Below are 27,582 nucleotides of genomic sequence, written 5' to 3' on the forward strand. Positions count from 1 at the left end.
CCCAGACACCATAGTTCTTGTGGAGTTCATAATAGATGAAGTTCTGTGGTTTTGCTATTTTTATGTATTAGCAGATGAAAAATGTTTTTATTTGTAGATTTTATATTTCTAATTGGTGTTTTTGATATTTAAGATTAAAAAAAAAATTGAAATCTCCTTGATAGGTGGCCCGAACATGGCACAGGTTGATAAAGACACGGCAGGAGGAAGGTGCAGACAACCAAGAGCTTCACCAGCTGTGGAAGAAATTGACTCAGTTGCTGGCTGAGAGTACTGAGGATCAGAATAATGAGACCCAGCAATTGGTATTGACCTGTTTATTCCCTGCAGTTTGTATCATGAATATTGATCATTTAATTGAATTTAGCAAATGGAAATAGAATAATATAGAAAAGTACCATACATTAAAATTGATATTTTGTAAGTATTCAATTTATTTTATTTATTTTTTAATGTATTTTTTAAAGATTTTATTTATTTGAAAGAGAAAGAGAGAGAGCACAAGCAGGGGAGCGGGAGAGGGAAAAACAGACTGCCCACTGAGTGAGGAGCCTGATGTGGGGCTTGATCCCAGGGATCATGACCTGAGCTGAAGGCAGATGCTTAACTGACTGAGCCACCCAGGCGCCCCTTCATGTTCAATTTTAAATTCATAGGGGTTCTTGCTTTTAAAGTCAGAATTATTTCCCTGCAGTCTCATACTAAGTCTGGACAGAGTGGAATTGGTTTTTAGGGATCACAGTTTACTTCCCTGGGTTCATACTAATCCAGTAAATCAGTTATTTAATCACTGTGAAAAAGAAAAGTGAAATTGGCTTTCATAAAACTGCTGTAATTTCTAAAAAGTTGTACTTACTTAAAGGTATGTGTGTAAAGGTATGTTTCTTTAAGTTCATGAAGAGTACTAAATTACTTTGAAGTTTAGCAGCTTAGAGCATTTTGTTTAAAGTATTTATTTGGGATACTTATATCTAGAAATATATTGGGATACTATTAGAAAATATCTCCATTCTACTTTTTTATATTTGTAAGTTTAAAAGTCAGCTTAATTTCTTATTATTGTATATAGGCATTCAGTGTATATTTGTGCAATTGAATGGACTTTTTGAATATAAGCAATTATAGACTGAATATAGGATGAGAAGTACATTTTTTGTATGTTTGTTCATTTATTCACTTATTAATCTTTTTTTCAGAAAATATTTATGTACAATCTACTATACATGTCAGGCAGTGTCCTAAATAAATGCTGAAGATAAAAATAGAAGACTATGATTTGCATTTGTTTGTGTGTGGGTTTATCTGGGTATAGGTTTAGTTGTGGAAAAAAAATTGGACAGTGACAAAATTAGGTGAATTGCAAACTTAAATCATATCTTCATATGACTTCATTATTTTCATTGAAAAACTATAGGTTATCAGAATATCAAACATACCAAATGCCAAAATAAGTAAATTTTTTAAAAAATTACCTGTTCTGTGTTCCTCCATGAAAGAGAACTAATTATGCTTGTCATTTTAAGAATTGATTTTTTAAAAATATTTTATTTATTTATTTGACAGAGATCACAAGTAGGCAGAGAGAGGAGGAAGCAGGTCCCCGCTGAGCAGAGAATCCCAGGACCTTGGGATCATGACCTGAGCCGAAGGCAGAGGCTTTAACCCACTGAGCCATCCAGGCACCCCTTTAAGAATTGATTTTTAACTGTTAAAAATAGTAATAGGATTTTGGGGTGGAGTTATTTCCATCTTGAATTCTAATGATAATTTTGCTTATTTCAGTGTGTTCAGGAAAAAATATGTCACCTGATTTCCAGATGGATTAATTGCACTACTATTTTTTGAAACCCTTGTGCTAAACGGTGTAAGTTAGGCTTCCCTTTTTGCAAGGTCATTAACTTTATCAGAGGAGTAAAATTTTCTTCATTTGTGTAGACTTTATATCATACTTCATAAAGAAATTTGGAGGCAGTGACCTATATTATAAGTTTTCATTTCAAAGTCATGGAGGGGCTGGCTTGTGGGTGGCTCCATCAAAACATACAAGTTTTGATCTCAGCTAAGGTCTTGATATCAGGGTCATGATTTCAAGCCCCACTGGGCATGGAGCCTACTTTAAAAAATAAAAATAAAAATAAATGAAGTCATGGAAAATCATTTTTTAAAAAAATTAGGACTTGTGTAACCAAATGAATGATATTCTTTAAAAGTACTTGATCTGGGTTTTAGTATTGTTCTTGCTCAAAACATATTTAGAAAGCTTCTTTTGGAATTTTCTTCAAAGTCATTTAGTAATACTGGATAAGAAGTGATTTTATTATAGTTCAGTCATTTTTCTGGTTTCCTTTTTAAAAGTTTAACTTCACAAATTTATTTAAGATTAAAGATTTGCTACCACTGAAGATAGTCCAAAGAACATACTGGTGATTTCAGTAGAGATGTTTTAAAAATGGTCTGATTAGTTGCAGTTACACAGGTATATAAAGAAGACTAGACCTCTCCAGTTGACTACTTTCTAGGGAACAGTGACCACTTAAAGAATGTTTTATTAAATTCATGATATTAATTTATAGTTATCCCTCATTAGTTCAGTGCAGTCTCCTGCCAAGTGGAATTAGATTGTATTCTAAAACTTGCGTAGACATTTTTTCCCTCATAAAAAATTGTCAGGTCCAGACAATATATAATACAGAAAAACACGAGATAGTAAAATACATTTGCAGTTCGTTAGTTGAGGTGGTATATTGTATAAGTGAGTCATATACATTCAGCTATTTATTACAATTGTCATTTCAGTATGCTAAAGATGATAGCTTTTTTGTTTGTTTCAGCTTTTAGCTGCCTTTGAGAATGCACTGGACTTATCAGATAAGATTCCTAGTGAAGATCACCAAGTACTTTATAGACAGTTCATTCACTGTTTATCCAAAGTAAGTTGATTTTAAAAATCTCTAATGTGACTTTTACATTCTAATTAGGAAGGTGTTCACAAGCATATTTTACTATTACTTAGTTTATTTTACTTTTATATTTTCGAGTTTCCTCATGAGACCGCTAGATTGAAGAAGGCCTGTGAAGGAATGATAAACATCTATCCCACTGTACAATATCCATTAGAAGTGCTTTGTTTGCATTTAATTGAATCAGGTAAGTTCTTCCCTATTATATTGTATGTTCTTGAAGTATATGAACATATGGGAAGGTTGTTGCTATCAATCAAAAATTGTTTCAGTGCTTACCCTGTGTAAGGTGTTGTTTGAATAATTCTGGACATACAAGGAAATACAGTGTGTTATCTTTGTGCACATGAAGAGGCTAATTAATGTAGAAAAGTATAATAATACAGAGGAATAATGAATAACTGAGTTCATTGTTGATCAGTGAAGGCTTTTGGAAGATAGGAATTGAAGAGAGTCTTAAATTTTCCTCAGAAATTAGATAAACAGGAAGAGGTAAAAGGTACGCAGATGGCATGAGCAGAAGTATGGTGCTAGGTTGCAGTTTTTAGGACTAGTAGAATAGTTTATTTGCTTTAGTGGAAGGAATAAGTAAGGTGGATTTTGGTTGAGTAGGTTGAACTATCTTGCCTACAGCTATGAATGTCATACATTCTCAGCATTGATGTTACAGTGTCACAAGTCCATGGTTATAGATGCTTTCATTACTGTAAAGTAATGAACTTTGTGAAGGATCTACTTGTTTAATGAAATAGAGCAGATTCAAGTCGGAGTGTATGTCTACGCTTATGCCTGGTGCTCTTCTTTGTGTTCTTTCTTGGAGGGGGGGAGGAGAGAGAGCTGATGACAGCTAGCATGCTGGGAGTTGTCAGAACCTGTGCCTGTGATATCGCATGCCCAGGGCTGGTGTTCAGTTAGTTTACAGGAGATTGACCTCCATGGTTTTCACACTGGCCTCTGTCCTCTTTGTCAGTATCTGTGCTGAATAGAGTTTTACATAATTTAACCATCGCTCATGTCCATGCCTGTATTCATCTGATGAACAAAATTCACAGAAATCAGTCATTGAAATAGATCAACAGTACCAGCACCGATGTGTTAATGATTATAAAGTTTGCAGAGCTTTACTAATTTAATTGTTTTCATTTTGTTGCTAAAGGAGTATACACCTGGGAATGCTTTGTGTGTGAATGACCATCGCAGGTTTCATAATAGAAAAATTGTTGAAAACTAGTGATAGAGGTAACTGAGGGAGAATGCCTGTTGGAAAAGTATTGTTGCATCTACCTTGGCTCTCCCCACTTTAGCTTTCCCTTCTCAGTCCTACTTGTATTCCATCTTGACTCCGTGTCTGAATTAAAATTCATTATTATCTTAAGAGTTGGGTTTTTTTGGTAAGAAGTAAGTGGATCCCCTTTATTTTAACTGAGTCAGACTTGTGAGAGTACTTTTCACTAATGTGAGATAAGAAATACCAAATGTTGTAGTGAATCAATTTATGAAGTATAAAGTCAAACTAACAGGGTTTGTGGGATAGATTGTATTGAAGGTAGACTAGATTGGGTAGACTAAATGATTTTGTGAATGAATGTACTGGGACTATGACAGTGGCAATAGAAAGTAACAGGTGAATGAAAAAAATAGATTTGTTAAGAGGTAAAGGGAGGAAGATAATTATTTTACTTTTAGCTCTCTTGAAAAGTTGGCCTACTGTGGAATGATCATCCGTAAGAAAGTTGAGTTATGGAGAGGAGAGGTTAGTAGACATTCAAAGGGAAATGCCTGTCTGGCTTGCAGGTGAGAGATTAGTACTAAGGCTAGACATAAGGTTTGGAAATAACTTGCGTGTGGGTCCAAGTGAATGAAGTGTAGTGGGTGACTTCAGAGGATGACTATAGAGCAAAAAGCTGAAAACTTTGTCTTGGGTGGTGCTGGCTGGCTTGAAGGGAAAGGCAGGGAAAGAGGAAAGTAGGAAACAGAGCAGCAGAGAGGTCAGACAGGAAGGTGGTGGAACCTGATATGAAGCAACAGAGAAGGCAAGGAAAGAGCATTTCAGAAAGGAGATCTGTACTGACAGTTTGAGCAACTAACCTCAAAAAATGAGGATTTTTTTTTTTTTTTTTTTAGGGTTATTTTCTAACCGAAGTGATTGAATTGGAACTTAGATTTCAGTGATGGGAAAAGAGTAGGAAGAAGTGGGTAGCAAGTATTAAAACAATAATCCAGGGATTTGGTTGACTGCAATTAAGGGAGAGGAGGAAGAAGCATGCAAAGGGGTTGGTAAGCTTTTAGAGGAGTAGAAGAATTGTGGTAGTGTTGCCTGGGGGGAGGAGAGGTTCAAGAAGGGAGGGCTAGTTAACACTGTGAACTTCGTGTTGAGGTCAAGGAAGATGAGACATAGTAAGAGACTTTGAATATGAGGAGCATGCTTGTGAATTTTTGTGGGTTTTTTTCCCCATTGACAGGGAATAGTTCCAAAATTCATCCAGTTTTTCCCGATTTTAACATGATTCCCATTACATTCCCAAGATAAATGTGCTGATTTCGTAATTGGTATCTGGTACCCATTCCTCTACCCTTTTTCTACTATTACAATTGCTGTTGAGAAACTGATGGCCGGTGTTACCATTTTCTTCTCTATTTTCTTTCAGCTATTAATGATCTGTACGCTTCCCTCTTTTTTACCTGGTCACATGCCAAGTGACACAAGAGGATACTTGAAATTTCTTTTTGAGGACTGATTGTGTGCTTTATCAGTTAGCACACATATGCCTATAATGTGGATTTGTTGAATAAGTATGGTCTCCATATTAAGAAAAAAAAGCTACAAAACTATAGAAGAAATTAAGTCAACAGTCTGTAGAGTTTTGCGCATGAATTCAGTATTTGAAATGCATTCTAGAATGGGTTATGCTGAATGATAAGAGAGTGTGTTGGTTTATATGAAAATAATCATTCCTGGAGAAGGTATTTTGCAGAATTGAAAGAAAGAAAGCTTTATATCCTGGTAAAGGGGAGTGGGTAGGTGGATATTTAGTTACATGGTACACCAAGGAAGAAGTTTTTTTCTGTAGAATCATTGGTTGTGAGAATCTGTAGGATGGAGCCGATCAGGCTTAGGTACTTTTTAAAGTAAAGCATTATTCTGGGGGTAAAAGTTAAACACTTAAACTGCCAGACAGTAGGAAGCTGTGCTTAATGATTTCTTTTTCTTTTCATTGCTCCTCTAAACCAAACTTTCTGTGTATGAACTTCTGAAACTATAAGGTATTTAAAGGCTGACCTATCCTCCCCCAACATGCTTTAGTTTCTACAGAATTTTCTACTTCACAGCAGTTAATCACCGGGTTCTCTTCCACTGGGAACAAATGTATTTCATTCTCCTTTGTCCTCCTTTGCATGCTGAGACTTGAAGATTCATTTTCAAAATGAGTCAGTTTATAAAGCTTCACATAACAAGTAGTGAATAGCTTTTACAGTTGTCAGCTGATGAAATGTTATTTCATGCTAAATGACCTTTTCGGGTTATTTTATTTTGCCTTATATTTGAAATGGGGGAGAATAAGAAAGCTTGGTTCTTCAAATCCAAATATGAAAGAGCTTACAAATTTGTGCTCTGGAATATTAGAAAATCCAGATGAAAATAAAGAAATGAATACATGCTGTTTTGTCCCCCCCACCCCCACCCCAGGCTAGGTTTATTTAAAAGAAAAATTCTATGGTAGTGATCAGTTTCTTTGTGATGTCAGCAATTAATTAGCTATTTTTAAAAATCATCTTTTTTTTGTGGTAAACTTTAGGAAACAGGATTCTCATGGGTATTACTTGGCATCTACCCTGAATCTCTTCAGAACACCTTTCATTCTTAGAGATTTATCATTCATCAGCCCCAAATCTAGCTTGCCTATTGACAGACAAAAATAACATTGTCAAACTTGTTTTAAAGTTTTAAAGTCTGAAATCTTAGAATCTTTTAAATGTTAAAAAGAGCAGGTAAGTTAAACAATTTTTTATTGAAAAAGAAATCAAGTGTATTTCCTCTCTGTTTCTATCCTCCACATACTATTTAGCTAGTATGAGTTCTCAGCAAGAGTTAATATGGAGAAGAGGATTGAAAACTGAAGCTTTGGAATATCCCTTGTCTCTACAAAGGATCAGTGATGTTGTTACAACTGTTGACAGTTTTGGGGAACACTAGAGAAGATTCCTCTAAGTATCATTTGTTCTTGGTCTTATGTAGAGAGTTCATTTCCCAAGGACTAGAACATTGGCTCTCCAAATCTCTTTCGGTTTCTGTAATTGTGCTCCCAGATAGTATGGAAGATTTATCTTATCTAGAAGTTTTTCATGTTCATCTTAGCCTTTTAGAACAGTTTTCATCTGCCTACCCCCAGTTTGTCTACCTGTGTAAGTTTTTAGGTATCCTGCATATGGGTGATCATTGGGATGACGCGTGACTGACTTTTCTTTCCATCACAGGTGTGTTTTCTCTAATAAGGGCGGTTTATGTAGCCAAGGTACTCTTAGGAATTACGTTTCTATGGGGTAAGATAGTTTTGACTCAGATAGCTAGAAGTTGAAGGTAAAATTTTAATAGCTATTTTGTTTTCTTTTTTAGAATGATGATTTTAATTTTCCATAGTAATTCTCAAGCATTATTTATTAACTGACTAAGCCTTTTAGTGCATCAGTTCAAAATGGTATTTTTAAAGGATCATTGCAGTATTTAATGGATGCCTACTGAGTACAAGATGCCATGCTAGTCCCTACCCTCCAGAAGTTACTGTTTAGCTTTAGAGGTACTAACTGCAGTGTATATATAAGACTAACAATAAAGGTGGTATATGGTGTTGGTAAATCTGTCGTTCTTCAGATTTGGTCTCTGAACTTGTAGCAGTCGAATTATCTGGGAACTTCTTTGAAGTCCCAGCTTTCAGGTCTAACGTTCAGATCAGAAACTTTGAGAGTGGGGCTTAGCATTCTCCAGGTGATTCTGATGTCTAGTTGAGACAATACCACTGGTTGAAAAGGGAGTGGGAAAAAAAAAAAAAAAAAAACCACTGGTTTGCTTGGGAGGAGAAGGGTGTATGTTACTAGGCATGTCTGCTTTTGGAAATTACATTTATGGAAGCCATAGTGAGAACATATTGACAGCAGGTAATTCATGTCTAGAAGCATAATAATTGCTGGTTGAGGTCCTTTTTACTGGCTAACTAAAAAAAGTAGTATTTCTTCCAATTTGTTTTCAAAGTTCACCAAACAGTATTGAGGTTTTAATTCTTTAGCCATTAAGAATTCCTTGAATTTTTGGTACTAATTTGGATTTATAAATCAATGTATAATATCATAAATTATGCATTGGAGTGTATCTGGTTTTGAAAAATTTGAAATGTATAACCTAAATGGTAACATGCAAGGAATTTATCTTTGACATCTGAGACTGAAAGAGTGGTTCCCCATGTGGTCTGGGGGCAACAAGTTTTAAATAGATAATAAAGCATCAAGCTGCTTTTTCAAACAAATTATTTTTATTTGTTCCCCGTATTTACTGCTTCAAGCTATAATTTGTCTTAATTCTTAAGAATTTTCCTATGTGGTTAAGCAATTTATTAAAATGCTGAGTACTCTTTAACAGTTTATGCTCAAAGCAGAAATCATATTTTCTACTTGTTTTTGTGCTTTTCTGGGAATGGAAATCCTGATATTGGTTTGGAGAAAACAAACATAACAAAATAAATAGTGTTTTCTAAACTAAATTATTTTACCAAAATAAATTTGAAACAAATGTAGGCATTGGATGACTATTACATAGGTTTAACCATTAACTTATATAGGAAAAGAAAGTTTTTGAAAGAATGCAGAAAAGTACTGCTGAACTTGTAAACCTAAGAAAATGTAACTAAGTTTTTATACAATATCTTGACAAGTAGTCTGTCTTTTGGTCGTATGATTCTGGAAGAATTCGCCCGATTTGACATCCTGGCTGCTACGTCTCTAGCAGCATGGTTGCCCAAGGAGAGAGGTTGGCAAAGTTACTGTGGAATAGGAAAAGGAGAGCTGGCAAGCAGGAGGCTATGTGTCTTAGAGCAGTGGCAAATAGGAGTAAGTTTCTTGTTTGAGGGTTCAGTTTACCCATACTGCAGTGGGTAAAGTGGTTTCTACCTCCAATATTTAAGAAGATGGAGAAGCATAATTTTTTTAATGGTATGTTAGTATTTTTTAGTATTGTTGGTCTACTTAAGTTTCGAATTCCTGGAGTCAGGATATGGTAGAGGATGTGTAAGACAGCATTTGAGCTTAAAGTATATAAGTTTTGGCAATTGGAAATTTGGAGTATGTATGCTAATAACTTCTCCTTTTTTTTCCCAGGCAGTCTTACTGATGAAGGACAGCAGTACTGTTGCAGATTAATGGAAATGGATTCCAGAAGTGGTCCAGGCTTCATTGGTTTAGGCATTAAAGCATTACAAGACAAAAAGTATGAAGATGCTGTTAGTAACCTAACAGAAGGTAAGTGTACAGTATAAAGCATGTGACATGAGGTTTAAGTTGTGAACAAACTCAAGGGTATAACTTCTTGGGATGCATTAAATTGAACATAACCCAAGGAAGTTTTGAAGCAACATGTGTCACAAGTAAGAAGACAGGGAAATAGCCCTCAAGGCAGTGTCTCCCTGTGGGGTTAATACAGGAAGCTTTTATTCAGTGTATTAGAGGGTGTTGGTAGAGAGCTGGTGTACACATTAAGAAACTTAATATATACGTACTCTCTTCCCCTGCTTAAAACCTTTCATGGGTTTTCAGCTGCCCCTAGGATAACATACAAACTCCTTCAAAAGGTTTGCAAACCTCTCGAGTCTGATTTTTTGCCCTTTCCTGCTCCAATGCTTCATTTTCAAAGATAATGAGTCCATATGCTATTAATTGGTTGAGCTATATATGTCTGTCTTGTTAGCATGCTAGTGCATACATTGTATGTTCACAAAATGGCTGAAGACCTCATCCACAGCAATAAATCTTACTATTATAGTAAGCTAAACAGAACTTCAGGGTCACTCAGGTGGGCTTTGGTGCAGCCCTCAGCTCAAAGTGTCTCAAATTGGCTCATGCAAAAGGCTATCAGTTAAAACATCTAGCAGGTTCCTGCGTCGGATCTGTTGGTTGTGTGAAACAAAACATATTCCTTCCGTGTTTTTGTCCCTTCCCCTCCTTCCTTCTGCTCATAACTTTCAGCCCTCTGATCTGAAAAATTCTCCTTCACATCCTAGCTAGCATAGTCAGTAGGCAGTTATCTTTGGGCCTTTCTCTGAGGAATGTATATTTAAGATAGAAGTGAAAAAAATATATACTCTGGAGTTTGCTTAGGTCTGGATTCCAGCTAATTTCAAGACCTTGAGAAGACTTAAGTAAATTCTTTGTCTCAATGTTCTCATTTGTAAAATAAAGATATAGATATAGACATAACATAATTATTTTATATCTATGCCCCCCCCATCCTTAGGATCCTATCTTTAACTTACTTTTGTATGTATGATGTTTGTGGATGAACTCACATTCGAATAGAGATATGAGTAACAAATACCAGCTTAGGGTAGGAGGAGCATTTTAAGCTAAGAGTCAAATAGCCTGAGACTGAGAGCACAGCTGGAATTCAGGGTAGTTCAACGACATTGAGAATGACCTATGGGAGCAATAAGAGTCAAGAAAGGAGACTGGAGAGGGGCCTTGCACACTTTGTGAATGAGTTTGCATGTTATCTTAAGGGCAGCTGGGAACCTGTGGAAGGTTTTAAAAATGGGAATTCCATAATTCCATTTGTATTTGTAGAGATATTCTGACTACAGTGTAGAGAATGAATTGGAGTGGGTGGCAAGCACTTGCAGTGTTCTGGAATAAAGATGGTGGAGATGGGAGCTAAAGTAGCAGTTGTAGAGAAATGGATTGGGGCATGGAATCAATGTTGCAAATAATTATATATGAGAGACAAGGGAGAAGAGAGGTCTGATTGGAGAGTAGATGGTGTTGCCACTTATCTCAGTAATCATAGAAAGCTTGGATTTTGTGATTGCTTTTGTCCTTTTAGGGTTAAAGGAAAGCCCTCTTTGCACGGCTGGATGGTATCATCTGGCAGAAGTCCAAGTTAAAATGCATAGACCTAAGGAAGCTGTTCTTTCATGCAATCAAGGTATTACTGACATCTGTAAGGGTGGCCAACCCTGTTTCTTTTTATATTAAAGAAGAAAAAGATAGTGGTTTAAAGAAACTTACATGCTTTATTTTGTATTTTAATTTACTTACCAATTTAAGTTTCATTGAGATGGTTAAATAATGCCAAGTGTATGTGCATGTTGTGTATGATCTTTTAAAGTAAAAGTATTTTTCAAAGGATCCCTGTACTTGGAATTTTGACAGTCAGTTTAGGCTTGTGTGGAGGTGCTCTGTAATAAGGCAGTTTCTGGTGTGTCCAGAACTTCAGGAGCTTTTGATTTCTCTGATGTAAATATGAGAAGTCTCAGGCATCTGGAGCCTATTTGAATGTGGTCAGATGGGTCATGTGAGGGGATAGGTAATCATAAAAAGTGGTTCACTGCTCTTGACCCAGCCAGTGGCCTAGCCTCTGTATTTGAGAAAGAGTTTAGCCTGGTCCATATGAATTCAACTTCTTTTCCCTCAGTATCCCTCATTTGCTAAGTTGTGTACTGATGCTTTGGCTAACCTTTGTTGTGTAGCAGATATAGATAGCCATTGTATTTCAGGATGTTCATGTTACAGAAATATAGAGATTTTAAATTTAGTTCTGTTCTGTTTTAAATGCAGATAATTCCATAAAGAATTCAGGGAAGAATTTATATTTGGCTCTGAATTATTCTTCATGTATGTTGTTTTGGCAATTTATTCTTATTGTATCTCCCAATTTATTATTTATCACCCATAAGAAGAAAAAAATGAAGTAATATGGTTGTCTTCATTCAGATGTCCTTAATTTTGTCAGCTCTGAAGAACATAGATAATCTTGGTGTGTCTGGTGGCAGTCTTCATCAGAAGAATCTTTGTCTCCGTTTGAAAGCAGAGGCTTTGATTAAACTCTCAGATTATGAATCTTCAGTGGAAGCAATTTGTACTCTTGATCAGGTAATCTTACCAGATTTTTCCCTCCAACTTTATTTTTGCAGTCAACCATGCATCAACCACTCTCTCCTTATAAGTATTTATTTTTAAACAGATTTTACGTTAGAGGTATGAATTCATCATATCAGCATTTTCTAAATCATTCACACACTTGGAAACTACTGAAGTTATTTGTTTACCTTTTGGTTAAGTACTTACAGTGTTCTTCATACGATGCAATTTCTTTCTTTAGTCTTGTTCTTATTCTCCTTTTCTCTTTTGGACCTCTAAGGCTGTTACTTATTGATTGTTATTAATTTGAGGTTCTAAATTTTTTCCTCCTTTAGAGTTTATAGATTACTGATAAGAACAATGAAGGACACAGTAGCTTCATTGTAGATAGTATTATTTATGTTTTTCAGTCTAATAAAACGGAAGGAGATTGATATTTAAGAAGAAATCCTTTTTTTTTTAAAGATTTTATTTATTTATTTGATAGGAACACAGGGAGAGCAGGAACACAAGCAGGGGGAGCAAGGGAAGGAGAAGCAGGCTTCCTGCCAAGCAGGGAGCCTGATGTAGGGCTCAATCCCAGGACCCTGGGATCATGCCTAAGCCGAAGGTAGATGCTCAACGACTGAGCCACCCAGGTGCCCTAGGAATCCTATTTCCTAATGTTTTTGGTTCAAGCAATTTGAAAATCCCTGGCAAAAAGCTAGTAAATTGTGAATTATAACAACATGGTGCTTTTAAAATTTTTGTTCGCTAAAGGCTATTTTGGTCTAAAATTAAAATTATATCACTCAATTATTGTGGAGTTTTGAATTTTTAAAATATCATTGTTTTGTATATTTCAAAGGACTTTGCATTTCATAATATTTCATTAAAATTAGAACATTCATCAGCATCCTTCAAGAACTATTATCTTAATTTCTTATTTTCTACTTGCCTTCTAACAGTAATGTAATTTGTGTGAATGATTTGAGGAGGTCTTTTCAGTCTTTTTGTTTGTTTCCACACACACACACACACACACACACACACAGAAAAGCTTCTTGGAGAGCTGATAATGTCCATGTCTGAAACAGAAAATATACAGGATGAGCCCAGAACATCTTAGAATGCTAGAAAGCAAGGAAACTATAAAAAAGACTTCTAGAATTATACTAGAAAGGCTTAGGAACTACCATGGGTTGGTTGTCACTGTCTAAAGGTTAGTTTGAGCACCAGTAATTACTGTGGGTGGAAAGATATCAAATGGGTTTTAAGTTTAAATTCATGTATTCCAGATGGTACAAAAAAAATCAATAAAATCCTCTATTAAAAACTCTTTGGAGGATGCTAAGAAACCATTTGGCAAGATTCAAAGTATTTATCTTGCCTTTTTTTAATGAACTGTTGCTCAGAATAATCAAATAGATAATGGGGGGGGGATTTTTTGTTATTGAAATATTCCATCAATAAGGAAAGAAGAAATGCAGAATTAGAAAATCACCATTTTGCAGTCCATAATGAATTAATAGATCCAGGCATTGAAGATCAGTGGTTGCTAAACAATATCACCCAAGAGAAAGAACCATACATAACCAAGTGCATGTGCGCGTGAAGTATTCCTGCCAAAGCATCAAAACTGAATCACGTTATGTGTTGAGGCCTAACTACTAATTTATAGAAGATATGGGGGACCAAAGGACATGTCAGGACCATGGGAATACATTCAGTAAAATCCAGACTCAGAAATTGTGACAAGCGGCCCATATTTTTCAACAATTAAATTGTAAGAGAAGAAAAAAGATGGAAGGGAGCCCTATAGATTGAGACTTAAGAGACCGTCTCTTGAAATGCATATACCTTATTCAGATTTTGATTAAAACAAAATCTTAAATATTTTCTGAGCCAACTGAGAAATTTGAACACTTGATAATTTTTTGATGATAGTAAGGATGTATTGTTGGTTTTGGTGAGGTGTTTATAATGGTAGTACAATTATGTTATATAAAAATGAACTTTTTAGATATATATTGTAAAGTATCTGAAGAAAAGTTATAATATCTGGGGTAATCTAAGAAGGAGTGTAGTGAAATGGGTGGAGGTATGGATGAGAAAAGATTGACTTCGAGTTTATAATTTTGAAGCTGGATAATGAGTACATGTGGGATTATTATACTATTCTCTAATTTTTTTGAAATGTTTTTGAAATTTTCTCTAATAAAAAGGTTATAAAGAATGAGTGTATTCATAGTGTTAAAAATAAGGACCTGTACGTCTTTACTCTGTGTTCTTCTATGGTCATTCTTTAATTCAAGCAAACATTGCTGCTCTGTGTTGAAAGAGACCTAATCTCTTTATAATTATTTTCTAGGTTTCTGATGCAAATAATATCCCAGGACTTTTGGTTCTTAAAAGCTTGGCCTATCTGAACAAAGGTTCATTAGATGAAGCTTCTAAGGTTGGTTTTTTTCATTCAAACTGGAATTTTTTTGGTTGGGGAGGGGCAAAGGGAGAGGGAGAGAGAGAATCTCAAGTAGGCCCACTCCCAACACAAAGCCTGACTGTGGCATTGTCTCATAACCTTGAGGTCATGCCCTGAGCCAAAATCAAGAGTCAGATGCTTAAACAGCTGAGCCACCCAGGTTCCCTAAATTGTGAATTTTTTTAAAGCTACAAATGACTTAATTTGGATAAAGAATTGACAGATATCTACTTTATAGATTATGGAAGACCTTCTCTCTTCTTACCCTGACCTAGCTGAAGTTCATGCCCTGGAAGCTTTGATTCATTTTACCAAAAAGGACTATCCACAAGCAGAGAAATGGTAAGGATATGTTTAGACTGCACATAGATCTAGTCATATCTTAAGTTACTATATTTCTCAAAAATTCAAAATGAGTAGTTTGATAAAGATCCATTTTGTGTAATATGATCTGCATAAGCATTAGTATTTTTAAGAAATGTATGTAACATGTAGCACAGTACCTGTAAGAAAATTCTGTAATGGGTATGAAATTTAACTAGCTGATCATAATGGTCAGTGAGTAGAACAGTGTTTGATGTGTTCTCCTAAGTGCTTAGCACACTGGTAAAGCTAAAAGACATTGTGCTTTTATAAGCTTCTCTTCAAAAAACTTTTTTCTCATTGTGATCTAAATTCTAAAGTAGTAACTTACTTCTGATTTAGCATCTTTGAATAACTACAATTTTGTCCCAACCAGGAGTTTCCTACATTGTGTGCATGTGTGTGTTTTCTGTGTATCTTCTTACTTCCCTTTGGTGACTTAGTTTTCAGAGGGCTCTTGAGAAAGATGCTGAAGTTGCTGAATATCATTACCAACTTGGGTTAACGTATTGGTTCATGAATGAAGAAACAAGAAAAGATAAAACAAAGACTCTTACCCACTTTCTAAAGGTAAAACAAATGCTACTATTCAATTCTTAGTTGAAATGGATTTGTAATAAAATAAATAATAATCATATAAGTTAGGCACTTAAAATTACTGTTTTCTGAACTGTTTTTATTTATTTTTTTAAATTTATTTGTTTTAGAGAGAGAGCAAGGGCATGAGTGGGAGGGGTAGAGGGAGAGAGGGAGAGAGAATCTCAAGCAGACTTCATGCTGAGTGCAGAGCCCAACGCAGGGCTTCATCTCACAACCATGAGACCATGACCTGATCCGAAACCAGGAGTCAGACAGTTAACCGACTGCACCACCTAGACACCCCTGAACTGTTTGTTTGCTTTTTTAAACTAGAGTTTTTTGGTGTTTCATCTCTTACACATTAGGTTTTGTGAGAATGTTATGTGGGTTTTGAAGGAGAAAATAAAAAATGTAAAAGTTACTTTTTTCAGAAACACACATTATAGAAGATGGGACATAATTATCTCTGGAGAAAAATACTGTTTTTAGGTAATTTCCACTATAATATGGGTATATATACTTCCATATGTTTAATTTCTCATATTTTAGATGTTAAAGATCTGAAGTCTTACATTCTTACCTTGATGCATAAAAGGTTAATGTAATAATAACTCTAATTTCACATTTATTTTTAACAAAGAAATAATGTTTTTACACTTGTTTACATTCTGTAAGTAGTAACAACCAGCTCTCCTGTTGCTTTAAATCTTACATTAAGGGACATGTTGGCATATTTTTCTATGGTTAACAAAGGTGTTCCATTTTTCTTTTAACCTATGTATTTATCTTTCGTGTTTTTAAAGAGAACCACACAGACAAGCTTTAATAATGTGTTGCTATCAATCTTTATTTCAAAGGCTGCCAGACTGGATCCATACATGGGCAGAGTTTTCCGCTATTTAGGTCATTACTACAGAGATGTGGTAGGAGATAAAAACAGAGCCCGTGGCTGTTATAGGAAAGCTTTTGAATTAGATGATACTGATGCTGAATCTGGGGCTGCGGCAGTTGACTTAAGTGTGGAGCTTGAAGAGATGGTATGTCTAATAACTTAAGCCCTTAGAAATATTTTTATATGTGTGTACTTGAAGTTTACTATATATTTTTTTAATTTAATTTATTTATTTGTCAGAGAGAGAGGAGTGAGAGCGAGCACAGGCAGACAGAGTGGCAGGCAGAGGCAGAGGGAAAAGCAGGCAAGGAGCCGGATGTGGGACTCGATCCCAGGCTCTGCGATCATGACCTGAGCTGAAGGCAGCTGCTCAACCAACTGAGCCACCCAGGCGTCCTGAAGTTTACTATTTTTTAAAGTTTTTCTTTGTAGACACAATAGAAATATTTTTGCCACTGTTAGGGAGTAAATTTTCTTTTCATTGGCAGACATTATATTACTCATCACTTATTTTTGAAACTGTAGTTTGAGTATATACCGGTGTAAGTTTAAAAAATCAGAAGCGGTAAATGAAAATATGTTTGGATACTTTACATAGGTGTTGCGTACTTTTATGGTATTTGAGATCTCTAATACTAGTCTTTTCTTAATTTCAGGAAACTGCCTTAGCTATCCTAACAGCAGTAACTCAAAGGGCAAGTGCTGGAACAGCAAAATGGGCCTGGCTTAGGCGAGGACTATACTATTTGAAAGCTGGTCAGCATTCTCAGGCTGTGGCTGAGTAAGGCACCTTATTACATTTAAACTATTAATGTATTATTTTTTTTTGACTGTTTGAACAGGAGAGAGATTTTTTTTTAAATTTTTAATTTTTTATAAACATATATTTTTATCCCCAGGGGTACAGGTCTGTGAATCACCAGGTTTACACACTTCACAGCACTCACCAAAGCACATACCCTCCCCAATGTCCATAATCCCACCCCCTTCTCCCAAACCCCCTCCCCCCAGCAACCCTCAGTTTGTTTTGTGAGATTAAGAGTCACTTATGGTTTGTCTCCCTCCCAATCCCATCTTGTTTCATTTATTCTTCTCCTACCCACTTAAGCCCCCATGTTGCATCACTACTTCCTCATATCAGGGAGATCATATGATAGTTGTCTTTCTCTGCTTGACTTATTTCGCTAAGCATGATACGCTCTAGTTCCATCCATGTTGTCGCAAATGGCAAGATTTCATTTCTTTTGATGGCTGCATAGTATTCCATTGTGTATATATACCACATCTTCTTGATCCATTCATCTGTTGATGGACATCTAGGTTCTTTCCATAGTTTGGCTATTGTGGACATTGCTGCTATAAACATTCGGGTGCACATGCCCTTTTGGATCACTACGTTTGTATCTTTAGGGTAAATACCCAGTAGTGCCCCTCTGGAAAACAGCATGGAGGTTCCTCAAAATGTTGAAAATAGAACTGCCCTATGACCCAGCAATGTATTATTTTTTTAATTAAACTCTTTGTATACCCGAAGTGGACTTCACAAATTGCCTCATTCCAGGTTATATTTTGAGAGAAGGAGTAGCAAAATTTGCTTATAATTGATTGTTTCTTTTTATGTGCAAGACACTGAAATTGCAAAAATAAATTAAATGATGTCTATTTGTTAAGGAGGTAGCCATTCTAATGAAGTGAAGTCTTCTAAGTGTTACACATATGATGGGGCTCAGTGGAAACTTCAGGAATGATAACAAGCTGATACTTTTATTGTTCTCCCCGTGACATGCTTTGTTTTGGGGCAGGAGATATATTTGCCATCTTCGTGTGCATGTGGTGCAGCTCATTTTTAGTCATTTGGTTTCAACTATACTTAAGGATAAATGAAATAGGGGAACCTGGCTGGCTCAGTTGGTGGAGCTTGCGACTCTTGATCTCAGGGTCATGAATTTAAGCCCCATGTTGGGCACAGAGCTTACTTTAAAAAAAAAGAATAAATAAAATATATTTAATAATAACAAATACATAATAAAAAGAAGATGTAGGGGAAGGGGGTTAAGTGATACAGCCTTAGCATTATAAAATAAATAAGTCACAGGGATGAAAAGTACAGCATACGGAATATAGTCAATCGTGTTGTAATAACTTTGGTGACAGAGGGTAAATATATTTATCAACTACACTTATCATGGTGAACATTTCATAGTGTGTTATACACCTGAAACTAATATAATATTTCACGTCAGCTGTACTTCAATTTAAAAAAATGAAGAACAAAGATTTTTTGTTTATAAGGAAGTATAACAGAGCCTTAGCATTTCCTAGTAATGAGAACACAGCATCTCACTATCAATTTAATTAAGTTTATAAGACCTCAGTCCATCTGTATATAAAATTTTTTGGTTATGCTGCAAGAGATAAATTTCATTACTACAGTTACACTGAAAAATTAAAATGTAAGTACTTAAATGTGAATGATCACAATTAATTATAAGCCTTGTATATTTTCTTTTTAGAAAGGATTAGAAAGTACCTTTTTCTGAACCTAACAAATTGTTGTAGCAGTTATTTTTACCCCCTCCAGTTTGTGAGAACATTAACAAATATATACATACATATATATATATACATGTATATATATGGATTAAGATAAAGTTTCTGATTTATATCAGTACCTAGAATACTGTGATATTTCTGTTTTGGTGGAAGGATCAGTGGGGTATTATTACTTGTCATGAGGCATATGGAGATACATACCTATTCTGGTGGGAAACTGGAATTCTTTCAGATAGTCAAGGGAAAAAATTCTGAACAGCACTTGTTTGAAAAGGTATTTTGTTCTTATTCACTCCAAATTTATAATAAAATTTCTTAGTATTAAAATATTCAAGTTATATATGTTCAAGTTGTAAAAGGAAAAGGTATAACTGCTTTATTTTTTTTAAGATTTATTTATTTATTTGAGAGAAAGAATGCATAAAGGGAGGAGGGAGGAGCAGAGAGAGAGAGAGGATCTCAAGCAGACTTCCTGCTGAGTGTGTAGCCCAAGACAGGGCTCAATCCCACAACCCCACGATCATGACCTGAGCTGAAATCAAGAGTCGTCACTCAACTGACTGAGCCACCCAGTTGTCTCGTATACCTGTTTTAAATAGCACTTTTATAAATAGAAGGAACCCTGGTTATATGTGATTCAGTTGAATTATTTATTTTTTATTTTCTTTTCAGAAGTAGTTCTTTTACCTTTAGTTCACTTACTATTTACTGAAATTTTAGTTTACAGGCAGCATTAAGGGCAGACCCAAAGGACTTCAATTGTTGGGAGTCATTAGGAGAGGCATACTTAAGCAGAGGTGGCTATACGACAGCCTTGAAATCCTTCACAAAAGCCAGTGAGCTGAACCCAGAATCCACATACAGTGTGTTTAAGGTTGCAGCAATACAGCAAATCCTAGGCAAATATAAGGAGGCGGTAGCTCAATACCAGCTGATCATTAAAAAGAAAGAAGATTATGTGCCAGCTTTGAAAGGTAATTTTTTAATACCCCCTTGACTTGTGATACTAGAGTTTAAAATCCTTGAGTAAATGTCTTCCAGAATGTATTTTGTAACCTAAAAAGTATTTCTTTTGTCAACAGCAAGGTGTCTTTTTTCATGGACCTTTTATAGTATGACTTGTTATATAGATTTGAATATAGAAAAATCAAATCTTGTTTCATAACAGTACATAAATAGTAATATGATAAATATTTAACTTGTAGATCAGATAGTATGATAGCTATTTGGTGGATCTCTAAAACAAGAGTTTCCCTGCTCTAATATTTTAATAATTAATTTATTATATCTTCAGAATATTTCAATACATTTTAATTACTTTTTAACTTATAGGAGATTTTTTTTTCATTTTTTTGAACTTCAGGAACAACTTACATTGTTTTGTTATTATCTAAATTAATTTCATTTTGTCTGTATATATCTACTCCTTCTGAACAAATGATTTTTGGTAATATAAAGTAAAATGCCACCATCCATATATAATCTAAATTTTACATGATTATATCTAACCATTTTTAAAAACCTGGAGCCCATTACGTGTCCTTTACTCCATTTCTTTTTCCTTTTTAAATGAAACAATTATGGTTTAAGTCAGAAATAGTGTATGTTGAAAGTGATACGTGACTTAGATCTTGAAAACTTCTTTTTAAATTTTGAAAAACTTTCCTCAAGTGAAATTAATTTATTAATTATTAAATCTTTATTGGGCACTTGAGGAGATTGCTATTTCATTTAAATTTTACAGTGTAGTCTGCTATCCAGTTTTGAATATAAAAAGATCAAATCTTATTTCATAATAGTTAATAAATAGTAAGATGAAGGAGAGAAGCATTCAGTAGCATTTTCAAAGCTGAGGTTTTGAGTTAAGTAACTTGCCCAAAGCCAAGGAAATTCTTTTCCATAGATTTTTATCACTTTTAGTACATGTTTACTCCAATAGAACCTTGCCATTCGAATTCCATACTAAATGTATGCAAGACCATACTTAAAGATAATTTTTATACAATACTACTGAGTTTTGTTTTGGAAAGTGGCTTTAATATCACACCACTATGTTTTGTTTTCTTTTTTTCAACTTTATTCTGAGTGTTTCTTGTATGTGTTTTAATAACTAAAAACTTAACCTGGTTTTAGGTTTGGGCGAATGCCATCTCATGATGGCAAAAGCAGCTCTCATCGATTATCTTGATGGGAAAGCTGTAGACTACATTGAAAAAGCACTGGAATATTTTACTTGGTTAGTATTATTCTTATTATTCATTGTATTTATTTTTTAGAATTATAATAAAGCCAAAGTTAGAAAATTTTTCTGTGTTTATTTTGTTAGATAAAGCAATCATTATTCAGAATATCAAACACAAAGAATAAGGGACTAGCCAATGAATTCTGTACCATACATATTGTATTAATTTTGCATTGGGGAACAGATAGAATTTCTTGCTCTTAGTAGCAGCTGACATGCTAGATGCTAGGGAAGGGTGGGGCGCAGTCTGTCAGGAAAGTGGCAGCTTGGATACAACGTATCAGTGTTCTATTTGATAGTAAGGGCCTGTTTTAGGTATATTGGTAGGGTTGCAGTTGAGGGGAAATGAGCAATCTCATTTTTCCTGAAGAGAATCTGTGTAGGAAAAAAAGTGATGTCTAATATTAAGGGAATCAGAAAAATCTGAGTAAATCTGGTATTTAGAACTGTAAAGTCACTAGCTAAATAGAAGTGTTGTGTTAGATGATCTTTAAAAGTCTGTTACATAAATATTTGAATTATTATTTTCTTAGACATCTTTCTCGTGCTCCCCTTCCTTTCTTTTCCTACTTGCCTTCTCTTCTGGTTCCTATTGATTTGGTTGCTCCAGAATTGATTTTGAGTATGAACCAAATATGAAAAGAAAACCTTAGCCTTTTCTCTCCCACAGATTTTTATCTCCGCTTTTCAAGTTTCATCTAATAGAGATCTTTTCAAAGAGGACAGGATATTGTAAAGAGGGCATGCTTCATTTGAACTAGTATTTAAGAGTAAATGTGAACCTTTCAGTGATGATATTTGAAATACATATACTGCCTTTCTAACAATGGGAAATTGTGTTCTGGGTAGCCTATAGCATTCATGGCCAATTAAATGGAGGTCTGTGAAACTTTTAAAGTGATAATCCCCAAATTTATGTTTACTTCTAGCCTTAAAAGCTCATATTACCCTAATTCTTATGTAAGCGTGATAGAAGTTATTTCACTTTACAGATATTTTATTTTTTTAATTGAGCTTTAAAGAAAATAAGAATTTAGGCTGTTGAAATTGCCTGTTTCTCTTTCCACTCTATTTTCTTCTTTCATACTGTCAATTTTATTTTTTATTTTTAGAGTATTTTTTATTTTACTTTATTTTACCTCTTTTCACCACAACAAGTGTACTATTTAATTCTCCTCCCCTATTTCCCCATTCCCCTACCTACCACCCCTCTGGTAACCATCAGTTTGTTTTCTTTAGCTAAGAATCTGTTTCTTGGTCTGTCCCTCTTTTTTTTTTCCCCCCCTTTGCTCGTTTGTTTTGTTTCTTATATCTCACATATGAGTAAAATCATATGGTATTTGCTTTTCTCTGACTGACTTATTTCACTTAGCATTATGCTCTCTATCATGCTGTCAATTTTAGAAATTATGCTAAGGTATTTGGGCAGAGGAACTACAAATGGTGTTGTCCTTCCTCCTGATCCTCACAGTGGGCTTTCAGCAATGACTGCCATAATTAATCTTATTTCTCAGGAAGATATTGGAAAATGGTTTTTGGCTGGACTTTTTTAGTAGAAAAGGCTATGAGAAATGTTCCATCTGCTTGTCCATCTGCCAGTAACATAGCTGTTTGATAGCTGATTATTGAGATTTGGCTGAAGTGAAATTGTCGTGTTTTATTTCTAAGATCTTGAGAAGAGAAAACTGAAGAGAAATGGATTTTTCCATTTCCATCCATTAGAATGAGATTTTTCTGATTCTAAAAAGAAGTGACCTTTATCATCATAATTAATATTTTTACTTACTGTTTTAAGCTTGTGCATTCAGTCTTATTTGCTTCAGTAAATATGGGTCTTCACATGTTTGCAAAATGTCTGGCATTTAAAATGATCAATTCTTCCCCTACTCTCCCTTCCTTTCTTCTTCCTAATAGGGAGGTGATAAAAATGTGGTCCATTTAGAAAGGATTTAGTAAAGCATGCACTGTACTTAACCAACGAAGTAGTTCATAATTAAGATTATAATGAGAGAGATAAATTTTTCATTGTTTGGAAAAAATTTATAAGAATCACACTGTTTGTTTTCTTTAGGGCTCTGCAACATCAAGCTGATGTCTCTTGCCTTTGGAAGCTAGTTGGAGATGCTTGTACCAGTCTGTATGCTGTCTCACCATCTAAAGTGAATGTTACTGTTTTAGGAGTCCTTTTAGGTCAGAAAGAAGGCAAACAAGTATTAAAGAAGAATGAGCTCCTCCATCTTGGTGGAAGGTAATTCACAAAGATTGCTAGTTAATGACATTCACTTTGAATTAGGACATTTTTAACAAAAAGTAACATTTATTTTTATATTTCCGTAGGTGTTATGGTCGTGCGTTAAAACTGATGTCTACATCTAATACATGGTGTGACCTTGGAATTAATTATTATCGCCAAGCACAGCATCTAGCAGAAACAGGCAGCAATACAAATGATCCTAAAGAGTTGTTGGAGAAGTCTTTACATGTATGGTTTTGAGAAATTTTTTATAAGCTTTTTAAAAAACAAAGTGCTTTTCTGATAGATGTTTTGATAAAGTAGATACTGTTGTGTTTTCATGTAAAACCACATTTATCTTGATATAAATGCTGATGTTCCAAGATATAAAAACTAATCCAATTTTACTTTTCAGTGTCTGAAAAAGGCAGTGAGACTTGACAGTAAAAATCACTTATATTGGAATGCTCTTGGAGTGGTTTCATGTCACAGTGGTAAGAACTGAGTAACATTTCAATATTTTTAGAAGATGGTTTTAGGTAATAAAGTTCAGTTTCATCAAATTCTGTATTTTTCAGGTATTAGAAATTACGCCCTTGCTCAACACTGTTTCATCAAGTCTATCCAGTCGGAACAAATTGTGGGTGTTCTTTGTGTCTATCAATGATAAAGAACTTAAGAATTTAGTGTTAATAATTTTCTGAGACTGCCATGTAGGCAGGAACCTAATTGTGTATATATATGTTTTTTTAGAATGCTGTTGCATGGACCAACTTGGGAGTGTTATACCTTGCAAATGAAAACATTGAGGTAAATGTGTTTTCTGTTTTGTCAAATTAAAAGTAAAAACGTTCTTTATTTATGACCTCTTTGTAATCGCTCCTCTTCTTGTGGGGAATTACTTTGAATATTATTGTCTATTTAGTATGTTCTCCTGTATGCTAGATAATTGATGACATTTAGTTTATTATAGATATGAATAGTGAATGGGTAAGATTTATTTTCCTTTCCACACAACTGAAGAAATTCTGGTTTTATGATTATGTTGGGTTTTCTTAGTGTATATTAATTCCTTTAGATGCCACAATGTAATTTGTCATGCCTGAACAGTTACATATTAGAGAATGCGAAATACTGTAATTGGAAACGTGTCTATAGGCCATGTTTAAAAGTTTCCATAAATCTGGGACTCCTGGATGACTCAGTGGGTTAAGCCTCTGCCTTTGGCTCAGGTCATGATCTCAGGATCCTGGGATCGAGCCCCACATTGGGCTCTCTGCTCCACGGGGAGCCTGCTTACCCCCCCCTTCCTGCCTCTCTGTGTTGAATAAATAAATAAAATCTTTAAAAAAGAAAGTTTCCATAAATCTGTAGATAATAGCACATCTGCACAATTTTGTGTTTCAGCTGTTACATTGAATATCATCCTTTTAAAATAGCTTCAGTAATATTTTCAGGGATAAATTAAGTCACTCCTAGATTGCTTAAAAAACTAAACAGAATGAAGAAGAATATTAATTTGGATCTTAAAATGTGAAAATATTTTTTAAAAATTCAAATAAAGCTAAATCTTAGTTAATAAGCTATGAATGTAGTTTTATGATAGCACAACTCAGTTGCTGTCCATGAACTACCTTTTTCATAAGAAAAATAAGACTGTTTGCCGTCACGTACAGGTTACTGAGTAGAGTATCAGGCAGCATGTAACAATAAGTGTTTAGAGCAGAAAAATAAGCACATAACTTAATGAATCTAAGTGAGGGATCTTTAAAGTTTCCTGACTGCTTGGCACAGGTTTATGTTTTCATTCTTTCGTCCAGTAGCAGATATGCGTCATTGTTTGTTAGTTTTTCGTCCAGTAGCAGATATGCGTCATTGTTTTTAGTTTTTATCCTACCAGTTAAGCTTCAGGAGGCGGTAGGAGGTACTTCTGTCACACTGTGGCTAGCAAATGGATGGGTGATTGGTTAGAGGTTCTACAGGCTATGAGGTACACCCCTATATTGCCTTTTCAGTGGGGACTGGAACCCCTAAGCTGGTAGAGAGATCTGTTGTACCTAGAGGCTTTTAAGACTAGGTAGTTAAAACATGGTTTTAAACATTGCTAGTTTTGTTTAAACAATGAAACCTTAGATTTATAAGTGTCTATGTTGATAAGTGTGACTTATCTTATTCTCTTAAGCTTTTTAAACAGTTTAAAATATATACTAAGTTAATAAAATGACATGTTATTTTTTTTTACTTTTTTTTCCTAGCAAGCTCATGAAGCTTTCAAAATGGCTCAATCTCTTGATCCATCTTATTTAATGTGCTGGATTGGACAAGTAAGATATATATGTTTATTAATAATCCAGGATATAGGGGCGCCTGGGTGGCTCAATGGTTTGGGCTGCTGCCTTCGGCTCGGGTCATGATCTCAGGGTCCTGGGATCGAGCCCCGCATCAGGCTCCCTGCTCCACAGGAAGCCTGCTTCCCTCTCTCTCTTTCTCTCTCTGCCTGCCTCTCTGCCTACCTGTGATCTCTGTCTGTCAAATAAATAAATAAAATCTTTTTAAAAAGAAAATAAATAAATAAATAAATAAAAATAATCCAGGATATAAACAACCTATTAATGTAAAGTGGTATAAGTAACTATTAATACAAATAACAATGATAATAATGATAACAGGTAACATTTGAGGACTTCCTTTGTGCTAGTCCTTGTGCCAGTCTCTTTGTATATGTTATTTCAGTTAATCTTCCATCAGTGCATTGAGATGGTGGTGGTTATTAAACTTTTCATGGATGGGGAAATTAAAGTTTAGAGATCCTAAGTATTGTGCCTACGGTCATACAACTTGTATGATTAAGCTTTGGTCTGGGGTGGTGGAGCCTTTGAGCTAAAAACAAAAAACAAAAAACCCAGAACTCTGTTATTTAAATGCACATTCACCAAAAACATTAACATTGACAAAGATCATTCTGATTATGTTTTCCCATTTTCTGTAAAACCTTCATATTTGATTTGATGGTGGTTTATGAGTATTGTTCTTCTGTTCACACTCTAGATTTGTGTATTGCCAAATAGGAATCAGGATATTTGGTTACAAATGCGAGTCCATCACTGACCTGATTGTTTTATCTGAACATATCACTGCTAGATTTCATTTTTCTGCCTTGAAAAAGAAGGGGCTTGGCTGATGGCCCCCAGGGTCTTACCTAGTTGAGAAGTTGTAATGAATTAGTAAGTGGTTGATTGTTTCGGTTCAGAGAATAGCAGGAGCATCACCCATCTCAGGAAATTAATAATCAGAATTTAGATATGTTTTATTCTACTTTTGATTTTTGGGTCAAATTCTAGTTAATTGGTGAAGCAAGTAGAGTTAGAAAGATAACTCTATGAACTGTGGTTCTATGAACTGTGGTAGCATCTGGGAGCAATGGTATTACTACTAATCTCTGTGTAAGTTACTGGATTCCGGGGTCCCAAGAGTTTGCATTTCTAACTGTTCCCAGGTGCTGGCGCTGGTCCAGGTACTTGACTTTGAGTAGTACTGCTCTGGGTCAGGAGATTTTGGATGCTAATCAGAGCCATCTAAGTAATTTTTTAAAAAATTTTTCAATTCCTTTTATTTTTAAAAATAATTTATTTCAGACATTAACTAGTAGGTTTAATTAAATGGTAACAGTAAAAGTGAGACTTAATATTATTTCTTAAATAATATTAGTAATAGATGATTTTTTTATAAAAGATAGATGAGTTTGAAAGTAATTTTAACTTACCTCATAGTCTATAAATTTAAAGATACAGTTATGTTATTTAAAACTCTGAAGCACTTCAAAAAATAAATATGCTGAGACTCTACCTCAGGTCCGTGGAAACTAGAAGTCTGGAGGTTAAAAAAAAAAAAAGCCTATCTAGTTGAATCTGAGGTGATCTTATGATTAAGAACTGTACTCAAGACAAACACTGGTATGAACGGATCAAGGGTGAAAAGGAAGGGAGAAGGTAGTGCAACTTCATCAGTGTTCTGAGGAATTTTATGTGGATTATTCCACTACTACCTGATTGCAGATGGAATTCTGAAAGCATGTTTCCAGTTTAAGGGCCAATTTAACAAGTCATTCTGGGAGGCACGTGGGTGGCTCAGTCGTTAAGCATCTGCCTTCGGCTAAGGTCGTGATCACAGGGTTTTAGGATG

At 34.9% G+C, this 27,582-nt stretch overlaps 1 protein-coding gene across 4 annotated transcripts in view; it reads left to right on the forward strand.

The window, feature by feature from the left end:
- Positions 1-27,582, forward strand: part of SKIC3 (SKI3 subunit of superkiller complex) — an 85,608-nt gene that overhangs the window by 15,262 nt on the left and 42,764 nt on the right. For all 4 annotated transcript variants that reach the window (XM_082723849.1, XM_082723850.1, XM_082723851.1 and 1 more), the window contains 19 exons: positions 165-305; positions 2,832-2,930; positions 3,039-3,147; positions 9,327-9,467; positions 11,041-11,142; positions 11,950-12,089; positions 14,428-14,514; positions 14,777-14,880; positions 15,345-15,471; positions 16,338-16,517; positions 17,029-17,153; positions 19,646-19,899; positions 21,059-21,161; positions 23,239-23,415; positions 23,505-23,649; positions 23,816-23,894; positions 23,979-24,040; positions 24,154-24,210; positions 25,656-25,724. In XM_082723849.1, the coding sequence (XP_082579975.1) occupies positions 165-305; positions 2,832-2,930; positions 3,039-3,147; positions 9,327-9,467; positions 11,041-11,142; positions 11,950-12,089; positions 14,428-14,514; positions 14,777-14,880; positions 15,345-15,471; positions 16,338-16,517; positions 17,029-17,153; positions 19,646-19,899; positions 21,059-21,161; positions 23,239-23,415; positions 23,505-23,649; positions 23,816-23,894; positions 23,979-24,040; positions 24,154-24,210; positions 25,656-25,724 (2,301 nt within the window). The remainder of the gene's footprint in view (positions 1-164; positions 306-2,831; positions 2,931-3,038; positions 3,148-9,326; positions 9,468-11,040; positions 11,143-11,949; positions 12,090-14,427; positions 14,515-14,776; positions 14,881-15,344; positions 15,472-16,337; positions 16,518-17,028; positions 17,154-19,645; positions 19,900-21,058; positions 21,162-23,238; positions 23,416-23,504; positions 23,650-23,815; positions 23,895-23,978; positions 24,041-24,153; positions 24,211-25,655; positions 25,725-27,582) is intronic.

Source organism: Mustela nivalis, assembly GCF_964662115.1.
Source record: "Mustela nivalis genome assembly, chromosome: 3".
NCBI lineage: Eukaryota > Metazoa > Chordata > Mammalia > Carnivora > Mustelidae > Mustela > Mustela nivalis.